General features: G+C 40.4%; 1 protein-coding gene across 1 annotated transcript in view; it reads left to right on the forward strand.

The window, feature by feature from the left end:
* Window positions 1-12,319, forward strand: part of SLC37A1 (solute carrier family 37 member 1) — a gene marked incomplete at both ends in the record, with an annotated part of 41,532 nt that overhangs the window by 8,016 nt on the left and 21,197 nt on the right. The window contains 5 exons of the mRNA XM_084279395.1: window positions 874-1,040; window positions 2,185-2,222; window positions 5,446-5,484; window positions 7,454-7,537; window positions 11,045-11,176. Coding sequence (XP_084135521.1) covers window positions 874-1,040; window positions 2,185-2,222; window positions 5,446-5,484; window positions 7,454-7,537; window positions 11,045-11,176 — 460 coding nt within the window. The remainder of the gene's footprint in view (window positions 1-873; window positions 1,041-2,184; window positions 2,223-5,445; window positions 5,485-7,453; window positions 7,538-11,044; window positions 11,177-12,319) is intronic.

Here is a 12,319-nt window from a genome sequence, read left to right on the forward strand (position 1 = left end):
AAGTCAAGTCTATGTTTTCTATATAAAACCATGGGATAATTCAGAAGATTTTATGTTGTGCAAAAGCAGCAGCCTTTACTTTTAGGAGACTGTGTAGTGGACTGGTAGAGAACTGGCTGTTTTGAAAGTCAGCGATCTGCTTCTTGCTTTCATTTTGTTAATAAATTCCATGAAATTTGAGCAGACCTCATAGGCCTTGTCTTCAGCCAAAGGGAAAGATTTGGTGTAGTTCAAATTAGGTTGCTCCAGGTAAATTCCTGCTGAGGCCGAGGCAGTTTTCCCATGACTTATGAGGAAAAGAAAACCCGTTGGCTGTCATGACTTCAGTAGGATTTTTGTGGTTTAAATGCATTCAGATGGAGCCGTTCTGCAGCAGGTTTAATCTGGGATTTCTGAACAGACAGCAGTTTCATGTGTCTGGTAGCCAAGTTTGCACAGGTGTAATTATCTACCAGTGCTTAGCAAATCCAGATCAGAAAACACTGAATTTGCCCTACCTGTCCTGCACAGATTGTTTTCTTCTGCATGGCAAGTCTAACATACCCAAAAGCATTTGAGTATCAGTACAATGTGTCTGCAGGAGGACTTTCATCTGTGCAGAAATATGCAAGCTGTAATGGTGCCTTTAAATGCTGTTAAATGCAGGATGCGTTCTGTCACGCATGGAGAAGTATATGGAACACTCCTATTAATATTTAGGTGCCTTGAAATTGCCAGATGAAAGACTGTGGCATAAAGAAGTGGTAAATTTACAATAAGATTGCAGATATTTCACTGACATCGCAGAGGAACAGTTAGCTTTTGATACACTTCTCAAGATAGCAGTGCTTGTTGGAATAATGTTTGTGTGTGTTTGTTTTTTTTTAAATGCAGGAGAGGTTTGATCATGGGAATGTGGAATTCCCACACTTCAGTGGGAAATATCTTGGGATCCTTAATTGCTGCTTATTGGGTATCTACGTGCTGGGGTCTGTCCTTCGTGGTGCCTGGTGTTATCATTGCTGTGATGGGGATTGTTTGTTTCCTGTTTCTTATTGAACGTAAGTGCTTTCATGGGATGGGACCATGGAGGGCTCGTTATGGGTGAAGAGCAACAGCTGTTTAAACTAAACAACTCAGTGCAAAGTACATTCCTTAAGCTACTTAAAGAACTTCTGAGAACAATAGATGGAGAAATATGTGTGTATGTCTAAAGAGTTCATACGCTCAGACTCTGGTATACCTGAGAGAGAAGTGCTTCAGATTTTAGTCCACTGCCCTGTCATTAGTTCCCTGCCTTTATAAATTGCTCAAGTCCGTCTTGGCAGAATACCCCACCTGGCTGCAATGTATATTTTGTATTGTCATTCAACCCATGCCATCCATACTCCATGCTATGAAGTACAGAAGTCAGCTGACAGAGCAGGTTTTGTCACTTTAAATTAAAAAGTGAAAAGGAATCACAGAATCCGTTAGACTGGAAGGGAGCTTTAAAGGCCATCTAGTCCAACTCCCCTACAGTAGGCAGGAACTAGGTCAGGCTGCTCAGAGCTTCATCAAGCCTGACCCTGAATGTGTCCAGGGATGGAGCCTCCACCACCTCTCTGGGCCACTCGTGCCAGTGTCTCACCACCCTCATAGTGAAGAACTTCCTAATGTCTAATCTAACCCCCCTGGCTTTAGTTTAAAAGCACTGCCCCTCGTCCTGTCACTACGTGCCCTTTTACAAACAGTCCTTCCCCAGCTTTTTGTGGGCCCCCTTCAGGTACTGAAGGCTGCTAGAAGGTCCCCCAGAGCCTTCTCTTCTTCAGCTGAACAAGCCCAACTCTCTCAGACTGTCTTCATAGCAGAGGTGCTCCAGCCCTCTGATCGTCAATGCCCTGTCTTGTCCCAGCATAGACTCAGACATATTAGTATGGATTCTTATTTTCCTGTAACATTCCTATCTCAGGAAGTAAAAAGTTCTGCAGAATGATGTAATGAGCTGGACTGCCAGAGTAGCGCTTGATGTGACCATAGGACGGGAAGGGTACCATGGAGCACCCTTTCCATTTCCCCTAAAACTGGAGTTAACATGCTTCTACCAGGACTACTTCTGCTTGTACTGTTGGTTTATTGTTGGTAAATTACACTACTGGTAAATGTTTTAAGATATGTTTATTATGTTTGTTTTCACTAGTAACTATGGATGGTATTGTATTTCAGATCCTAAAGATATAAGTTGTTCCTGCACACCATCCAGCGTAAGTGAATGCTTTTTCTAGGGGGTTTTTTTGGTGGTGTGGGGGGTTATTTGTCTGTTTTGTGGGGTATTTTTGCCTCCTAATACACATGTTTATTATGCTAGTCCTGGAAATCAGATAATCTGCATGCCAGCCTGTTATAACTAAAGGTATGCTTGAGGGGATGATTGGTCTCCTGTGCTTCACCGGTAAACCAGTAGGTTACTTCCTCTTAAAACAAGAGGAATCAAGAGGTGAATGAGTTTGTTTTAACTAAAGTATTGGAATAGATGATCTTACTACAGTAAGCCAAGTAAAAATTGTTTATCTCCTTTTTTTTTCTTTTTTTTTTTTTGAGGTCTCTTACTTTTCTTCGGTCTTCCTGTCCATCTTCACAGCACTTTGACCTGTATTTTGCTCTTGCCTTCCTGTCTTAACTATAGTGTAATGAGATAGTTGCCAACATATCCAGGAAAGGGGCGCATTGTTTGAGAACCCTCTATTAGGCCTTACAGCAAGTAAAGAGGAAATAGCCCTTTTGCTGACATATCATTCAGTGAACCAGTGAGTCACATGAGAGAGGTGGTGGAGTCCCCATCCCTGGAGGCATTCAAAACCTAAAGCCATATGCTTTAGGTTTTGTGGCAGCATAGATTAATTCAGTTTTGAAGGGAGGGGACCTCTGGACGTTGTATGGCTCTGTTTGTTGTAGGAAGTTCACTATCACACACACAAATTGTGGAACATGTACCACCTAGATGTCTTGTCACAAGAGTTTTAAAACCCAGCATCAGAGGTTGACAGCTTAAGGCAAGTTGAAATGGGCTTGAAGTGTGTGTGCAAATGTCTCGGTTTTCTTCAGGTTGCTGAACATTAACATCTATACTTCCTTGCACCATTGTGGCAGCAAAACTTGTAGCTCTTAATCGATTCTCAAGTGAAAGCTTTCTGTTCAAGTATTAGTATAAGGTTGTTCAAACACTATTTAAAAAGTAGGTTGGAAATGCTCTGTTACTAAGACATTTGCCCAGTGCATTTGAAACAGAAGTTCATAGGGCGTTTTATGTACTCAAAAGGAAGTAAGGTAGAAAGTCATGTTAGTGGTGAAAAGAAGTGCCTTAGAAAGTTTTAGCTGCTACATGAAGAGGTGACTCCTGTCTTGCTTTATGTAGTTCTGACCCAAGAGGAGGGAAGTATCCAAGTAAAATGAGAGGAAAATAATAAACAAGGAAAGGGAATGAAAAAGAGAGCATTAGGAGGACAAACCATTGTGACTTCATGTAGCAGAGTACTACTTGTAGCCCAGTTTCATTCAAGAGTGTTTGCAGGTTCATCTCTGTTTCGTTCATGTCCCATAAGACTCTGGTATGTGTTTGCCTATAACAAAAACCTAAAGCAGTGTGTTGCTCCAGGCTCTTTCTCCTTTGGCTCCAAGGACTCATGGGCAGTCAGGCCTGCCACATTTTCATCTAGTTCTTTGGAATAATAATGGGGGGGTGTTGGCAAAAGAGGTGCTACGGTTTCCCATGTGTGAGGGCAAATCAGGGCTGTTGGAGGGAAGGTCTCAAGGTAATCCCACATATGTTTTCCAAGACTGGGTGATTATACATGGAGATTGGCTACACGTGTAGGGATATTTGAGCTGTACCTTTGAGTTGCAAGTCTCGCAGGTAGATTGTCTACAGCAACCATCCCTGTACAGCTTTTTACATTTTAAATGCTTTCTTCTTCTTGAATAGTAACTGAAGGCAACTTTTCTAATGTGTTATCTCTTCTTTTTTAACCACTTAATAGGGTTTTTCTCCTCACACAAAGTGGTCCTGATAAAGCTTCTGAATACTTTTAATGATCTGTGGAACTCCTATTCTTAGCTTATTGCTGTGAGGTATGGCATGCTCACAATGCACTCCGTATTTTTTTTTAATTCTTCTGTTTCTTAAAGGTAACTTCTGTCAAGTATAAGAATATTTTAAGTGACTCAGAGACTCCTAACAGGAGGCATTTTTTTCCTTAGCTTTTATGTAGTTCAGAAATGGTCCCGTGAACGTTACAGTTTATAATACTTGGAGCATGATGTTTACAGAATTTGCTCTTAAGTTCTATGGAAATAAACGTCCCCTGTTTCAGATACACTTACACTGGAAAACATAACAAAAGAGCTCTTCTGCACAGTGTGTTGCTTGTATGTCTCAAGGAGCTGGCATGGAAAAATTTGACACTCAATATCTACTTGCCGTGGTCATGATATTTTTAACAATAGTTCAGTATTTTAGGAGATTTCCCCCTTCCACCCTCCCCCTTCCATTCAGCACCCCCAGTCCTAGAAAAGAACTAGGATTTGACCTCATCTTCTCTAGGGAACCAGTAAGATCACTGCTCCATGCGCAGCCTCGCTGTGTAGGGATGCATTTGACCTCCTGTTTCCCTGGAAACCTTGCTCTTCAGAGCAAAAAGCATCACTTCTTCCTTTCCCATTCTATGTATTCACATCTGCAAATCTCGTAGGAGGCTTATAAAAGTACTTCTCCACCTGCCTTGGACCCTTCTCAGATTAAGATTTGCCATTGTTTTGGGAAGCTGTGTGCCATTTGAATTGCTCAAACACCTCTTTTTAGACCTGCATGGTCTCCAAATTTCATTGGATTCCAGATCCTATTTAATGCGGCTCACAGCTTTTGTTCACTGTGTGGGGGTGGTGTTAGAAGTCTAAGGAAGTTAATAAGGTAAGAATAGAAGTTCAACAAGGCCTTCTACAAACGCAGGTGTGGTAATGCAAGTGCAATAATGACAATGTCCAGCTAAAGAAAACTGCACCATAGAAAGAAGGTTTATGTAGTAAAATAAACCATGTTGTTACTGGGAACAAAAAAGTTCAGCTGTGTTGTGCAAGTGGTGGAATTTGCTGACAGGCAGAAAATGCTAGCTGTCCTTTTTTGCTCACTCATTTTAGTAACAACCTGAACAACTTAGGTACTTTTGCAAATACTCAGAAGTGGGGTTTTTTTGCTCATAAGGCTGTAATAGGTCACTTTGGACAGATGTCTTGGTTAAGGTGCCTGGAGCTCTGCCAGCTGGTTCCGAAAGCCGAAGCTCGTGGTGGAAGAATGAGGCCAGTTAAATTTAAGCACAACTAAAACAAATGTTCAGCGTGAAGGAAGGACTTAAATATATAAATCTCAATAGCAGATTCATCTCTGTATGAAATCACTATCTTGGATGAATTTGGTTTACTGTTTATTTGCAGCATGGTCATGAGCCCAGTATTTCTGCAGAGTTTGTAGTGGTGAGTAATCTGATTTCATTGAGCTGTCCAGGAGCACAGACAGAGCCAGGCACAGAGCCCTGAAGGAACAGTTCTTACTCTTTATTCTCCCCTTTGTTGGGCTGTGCTTCATTTGCTTGTATTCCCTGTCTGTCTCATTTATGAACCTGAAATTTGTTTCAAAGCACATATTTAGGTACAATAAAGTGCTTTTAAATGCCAGCATTGGAGGCTTAATCTATGAATTTTCAAAAGTCTGTACCTATGGCAAATGCAAGCGAGGAGGCAGTGTGCTTTATTAAGTATTGGTCTGCTTTCATAATGAAAGTTAAAGAGTAGGTTAACTGGCACTTGTGAAATGAGATTTAGATTTTTTTCTTCTCATCTTTTCTCCCCTTTTTTTATTTTTTAAATAGGTAAACATACTAGTTTCAGCATGTTCATACAGACCTGTCCTTATGTTCTAGGAGCTTTCTTGAACTTGACTTTGCAAGGAAACTTGGCACTCTCAAACTCCTGTGGCAAAGCGCTTGTGCATCTGAAAGACAGCAGGCTTGCAATTTTTATCTTCTGAAAAGGAGAAAGAATTTTAAGTGTGCAGCCTCTCAGTTTAGTGCTTTTCCCCAGATAGTCCCTTCTTACCAAAGTAAATTTTCATGTGACTGTCAAAAAGAAGTCCTTCATTTTTTTTCACTGCTGAGTAAAGATGTAGATGACTTGTCTCTAGATAATGGATTTTTTTCCCCATGGATTATTGTAAATTACTTTTAAAAAAGAGCCCAATTTTCTGCAAGGTAAAGTTTTAAAATCTGTTTTATCAGACCCTGGGGGTTTGAGTGTTGTTTGTTTATTTTAGGGAATGTGCACCCAAGACTGCTTGCACCTCAGCTCTGCGCTGAGCAGCAGAAATACTTTAGTTTATCCTCATTTTTTTGCTGCTTTAGAAGGATTTTGTTGGTGAATGGCTGTTTGTCTAAAGAATATTGTCGTAGATATCTGTGTATTTTTGGGGGGTAAGAATTATGTAGTAATTCATTAAGGGTTCTAGAGCAAGTTGGAGGAGATTTGGGCAACTTGATCTAGCGGAAGGTGTCCCTACCCATGGCCAGGGGAGTTAGAACTAGATGGGCTTTGAGGTCCCTTCCAACCATTCTGTGATTCACTTTAAATTAAAATGTTCAGTGAGGATGGACATTCTTTTTTTATTTGTTGGGGGGTTTTTGTTTGTTTTCATTTTGGTGGTGTTTTGTTTTGCTTTTAATGTGGCATAATCCAGTGTGATGAGATACTTAAACAAACATCCCTGAGGAAGGCATGGTGCCTCTTGAGGTTTTAGCAGTCTGTTGTCCTGTCCTGACTGCAAACCTACTTTGAAGCTGTGTATTTAATTCAGTGGACAAACCTTAATGTCCCTGGTAAATCTTTTTCAGACCAAGGATCTCAGAACGACTCTTCATTAACCCTCCTGCCCCCAAGAGCACAGCCTGTTTCTGAGTTAGACAAATACAGTGATCATAAGCTAAAAGGATAAATTTTTATCTTAAAGGGGTAGGGAAATGAAGAATCAAGGTTTTCCTGAAACAAATGAACTCCTGTAGTTGCTAATAGGATCATCTGCTTATGAGGAAAAAAAAAAACAAGTTTGCAATGTCAGTGCAAGTTCAGTAGAGGAAAAAGCAGCTGAAGATGTTAAGAATGACATGAGACTGCTCTGAATTCAGTATGCTGCTTCTGTATGCACAGAGTATGAAGTTAGCCTGCAAATTAATTTGTCATTGCATCTAACGTATGTTGCCATAGGTCTGCATAAGAACTTTAAAACCCAAAAAACCCCCCCATTGAATTAAAGATGCTCCATTTGGGATTGCCTTTATGTTACAATGCACAAAGACTTTTGTTGCAGTTAAATTAACAACACTATTGTAATCTTCTAAAAAACACAAGCAACAAAAGTATGGGGCTCTTTGGTTGTTTGTTTTTATTCCCCCAGAATTCTAAAACCTTGCTGAATGGTGCATCTCGATTCAGAGTCCAGACATCAACCTTAAATGCTAAGGAAACCAGCAAACCTCAGGTAAAATATACCATATTGTTATGAAATAATATAGAAGATTTCCTAAAGCTCAGATGGAATATTTGCAGCAGAGGGACTATTGATAAAGATTGCTGTTCCTTTTTTGATGCAGAAATCTACTTCCATCCTCATACACAAATGTAACTTCAGACAAAGGAACTAAGCATTATCTAAGAGAAATACCGCACACAGAGCGAAATAAAACAGCATGCTTACTGAGTTGGTCTTACCTTGTGGTCGTCATACAATTCCAACAAAATTGATGGACTGCAAAATATTTTAAAGATAGTCCTTTTGAAATCTTTAAACTACTTGCATTGTGTTTGTCCTGTCCTCGCAGTTTCCCTTCTCTCCCTTTTTAATGTAAAGGATGTATGTATTTACAAGATTATACATGGAGATGGAGAGGTCTAAATGCAACCAATTATTCACAGAAATGGTGCTTAAAACTTGTAACTCTGAGTGGTGGCAATTCTTGGTAGAAACTAAATTCTGCATTTGCCCACTGAACAAAAAGACATTTTGTCTTGTGATGGTCATTAACTGAAAATTTCCACTTGAGATGCTGTATTCATTACTCTGGCACATCGTATCCGGAGAGGATAACTTCTTTAAAAAAACTTCTTTCAGACGTCTACAGGAAAATAGAAACTTCCTGTTCTTTCCGTCCTTTGCCCCTTGAATAATTATCAGCATTCACAGGGTATAACAATCAGTGTTGATTAAAAAGGTTTTGAAATGTTCTTGCTGAGGAAATGCTCTACTCATAATTTTGATCAGTCCAGCTTAAACCGCTTCTGTACGGAGTTTATTCGTGTTCGTTTTGAGTTGCCCAAGAACAGTCTCTGGCCCAAAAACTTCGGCAATATTATTTCATGACCAGCTGGAAGAGAAGGGGAGGTGATGTAAGAACATCAGCAGGTGTCTTTAGACAAGTCATGAAGCCAGAGCTAAAACACAGTCAGCGAATTAGTAGAGAAAACTTGCTCTTCTGACTCTGCTGGTACCTCTGCTGTCATCCTGAGCACGGTCTGCATAGCAGGTGCACCCCTCTCACACTGACTAGTGATGCAGCCAGTATTGTGAGCAGGACAGAGACACAACATGGACAACAAGGCATGAAGGTGCTTGCTGGCAGTCCTGTCGGGGCCACCACCCCCTGCTTTTCTGCCAGTGACAGAAGCTAGTCTTTTTCCTGTCAAAGTGGAGTTGGACATCTTTCCTTTCTACAGTGGTGGTGGTGCAGTCAACACTGAGCTGGTGATCGCAGCCAGCGATACAGGGCCTGTGCAAACAACAGATGTTTTGCATTTAGGGGCTGGTCTCCTCCAAGCACACTGGAATGGCAGCTTTTGCTGATTTTTTTCATTACCTCTTCAATTACTGTAAAAAGAAAGCAAATATTCAGGATACGCAGCGATTGAAAGCAGAACGTGGTTTTGGCTGCATGACCTGAATACCTCTGTGTGTTCATTACTGCTTATGTCAGGTTGGCCTTTTGAAAATTACACAAAATTGAGGGATAATGAATCCTTCCCCAGAGATCAAGAGTAGGCCATATGCCTAATCACACTCCGTGACAAGCTGGCAAGGCTGAACAATGTTATCTCTGCCAAGCACAAGCTGCTGGTTTTATTTATCATTTGGCTACGTGCAGCATAAAAATCCCATATTGTCAATAAAAGTTTCCAGCATGAGTTGCTAAATAAGTCATTTGGAATTTGGTCACTTCCACTTCAGTATTTAACCCATGCTTCTTAAATAGGCTTAGAGCTGCCTGTCTGGGAAACGGGCAGCGTTGCCTCAGGCGTCCTGGTTAAATTTGCTGTGCAAATCGTGCAAGAGATACTTGCTTAAGACACTGTCTACAACTGTCTTCTGTTGAACCCAACTTCACTGCTTTTTCCCTCTCCTTTTCCCCCTCTCCTCATCAGCTCATAGCTGATGGTTTGAATTGGTGCTGTTAAAATATCCTAAGTTTTTTTGAAGCTGCTTGGATAGTTAAGAAGATAGTTACGTTGATAGTGATGTGACTCGTGTGCCACAACATAGGGTTTCAGGGCCACATCAGAGGTCCCTAGATGCGTTTCCTGCCTTATAGTTAATGCTTCATCAGGGTGCAGGGTCTTCTGTAAATCCTGCATCCTGCCCTGCACAAACATTTTTGATGTTGCTTGGTAGCTTCTAAAATTATGCTAAGTGTCTAGACTCTGGTGCCCAGATGGTTCTCTAATGTCTTCTCCTAAATCAAGTTCTTTAAAAACAGAATTTATTTAGAGTGGTTGAGTGTAAAATAGCAGTAATGAATTTATCCGGCACTTGATTATCTGTGTTTCTTTCTTCTTCCATCGCCTTACCAAATACTAATCAGAAAGCTTTCATCTGTAATAATTATTGGAAATAGAATGGCCTTCCATTATGTCCTTACTAACCTACAGTCAAATATATATTTGAGGATTAATTCTTTACTGAGGCTCTATCCAAACATGCAAGCATTGGGAGAAAGAACACAGTGTGTAGAATACATCCATAGGTAGTAATAGTGCACAGCTAGATAAGCATCTCGGCAAGCAGGTGAAAGTGAGAATAGCTGCATCCCATCCTTCTCTCTGAGTTGGGAAAGAAATACTGAGGACTATTTATACTCAAAACTTATTTTCTATATATAGCTGTAAGATGTAAATTTCCAGTTCTGGGAGAGTCCACTTCAGTGTGGTGGATGGATAAAAATAACAAGGTAGCCTCGTGGTTAGACTGGGATGGCTTGGTGGTGTTAAGTGATAACTTGCTCCACAGCTATTCTTAGCAGCCAATGTTAGAGTAAAATCCATTACGCCAATATTGATTTCCCAGTTCTAGGAAAGAACTCAGAATTCACATTGTAAGTAATATTGATAAGCTCCAGGCTTTACAATTTGTGGATTGCACTGCTGAAATGAAACAGTAGTGAAAACATAAGCAGTTGCTTAACATAAAGCACTCAGTATCCATAATTCAATTGCAGAGGTGGTCTGTATTTAAATGGGTGACTGAGATGCTAGAGAGTCTGAAAAACAGGCTTAATATTTCTAGAGAAGGATGATAATACGTGCTGTTTTACAGAAATGCGTTGTAGTACTCAGTTGATTGTTATTTAGACCATGTTTATGGAGTGGGGTAAGGGAAGACTGGAAATTGTTACATTCTGTTAAAACGTTCTCTGCTATGTGTTTTGCAACTTGAAATTGTTCCATCATAGAACAGAGATTTTATTCCATAATGGGGTGTATGCACTCTGACATAAACAACCAGGCTTGTTTCACTTGATACTCTGTATACACTCTTTAAATACATACCCTGTATGTCCAAATCAAGAGATTTTTAGAGCTGTAACTTTCTGTGATAATAGGTATTTTTAATTAAAAAAAACCAAAAAAAACCCCCAAATTTGGATTTATTTGATTGTGATATGTGTTGTGATGCAGTGTTCCTTTGTTTTTCATACACTGTTGCTGGGGAAAACTGCAGGATCCAGAGATGCAGCATTTGCTTATTGAGAGTGAAAATTGCAGTGTGACCCTGAACTCCAGCAGTGTGGTGACTGGGGAAGGTAGACATGGGACATCAGCCATCAGCTTCCTTGGGGCCTTGAGAATACCTGTGAGTACATGTGCTATTCCTCCCTGTTCCTCTAAGAGTTAAGTTTTGCTTCAGAATTCATTTCCCACAAAATTCTCTATGGAGTGGTGGATAATGTTAACTTCTCATCTCAAGCTTTGACTGGCAGCTCTGGTGTATGTAGGCTAAAGCAGATTCTGGTACACAAGACAAGGTGTACCCCTCTCAGAGGAGGAGTGAGAATTGATACAAAAGTACTCTCTTCCCCAGTGTGCAGAGAGCTCATTGGTTACATCTTAAAAGATATAAGCATCTAGTCTCCAGTACAGATATAAAGGCTTTTTTTCTCTCTCTCTCTCTCTCTTTTTTTAACCTCGTTATAATGGATACTAGAGCAGCCTATAATGTAAAAGTCTACAGGTTGTAGTTAATGACACATGAGTATTAAGGATGAAATAGCAAGTTGGGTCTATAAATGCTTCTCTGTGTTAGAGCTTCTTTCTGTGGTTTCCCTTTTACATCCCCTAGCATTGTTTTTAAAAGCTTTAATTTAAAAAATCTCTTGTATGGTTTGTGTTGAGAAGTTTCAGGTACTGCAAACAATTGGACTGCTGGTGAAAGGAAAAGGAAGTTTCCTTTAGATCAGGGAATATGATCCTTGATTGTCCTCTCAGCTTAAAGCCCTGTCAGCTTCAGTAGGTTGCACAAGTGGCATTATATACAAATTGATTTGGGGCAGGTACAAAGGTAGGGAAGGAAATCTCCAGCATCAAATCACTGTATTCCTGCACCTTCTCATCCTGTCCAGTCTGTCCTCTGTCTCAAGTGTTTTTTCTGCAGCAAAGGGGAAGGGAAGAAAGGTTAGAAAGATTGCTGCTGGTGGCACCTGGAATCTCTAACACTGGTATTTTTCCTGCCTGTTGTCTGGAAGGGTCACAGCTGTATGTATGTGAAGCAGAGAGCGCTGTGTATGGGTGTTGTCCATGCTGAGCACTGCAGTACTCCTTACTGGGGAGTTCAAGAAATCCAGTTTCAAACAAAAACATATCAGATGGTGGGAGGAATGAAGATAGGTTAATTTGGCCATTTGGTTGCAGCTCTGTGCAATAAGCATACTTTCCATCTATCCAGCAGGAAAGAGGATGGGACAGATTAGTATTTTAAATAGGCATATGACCTGTGTGC

Source organism: Gallinula chloropus, assembly GCF_964237585.1.
Source record: "Gallinula chloropus genome assembly, chromosome: 1".
Lineage (NCBI taxonomy): Eukaryota > Metazoa > Chordata > Aves > Gruiformes > Rallidae > Gallinula > Gallinula chloropus.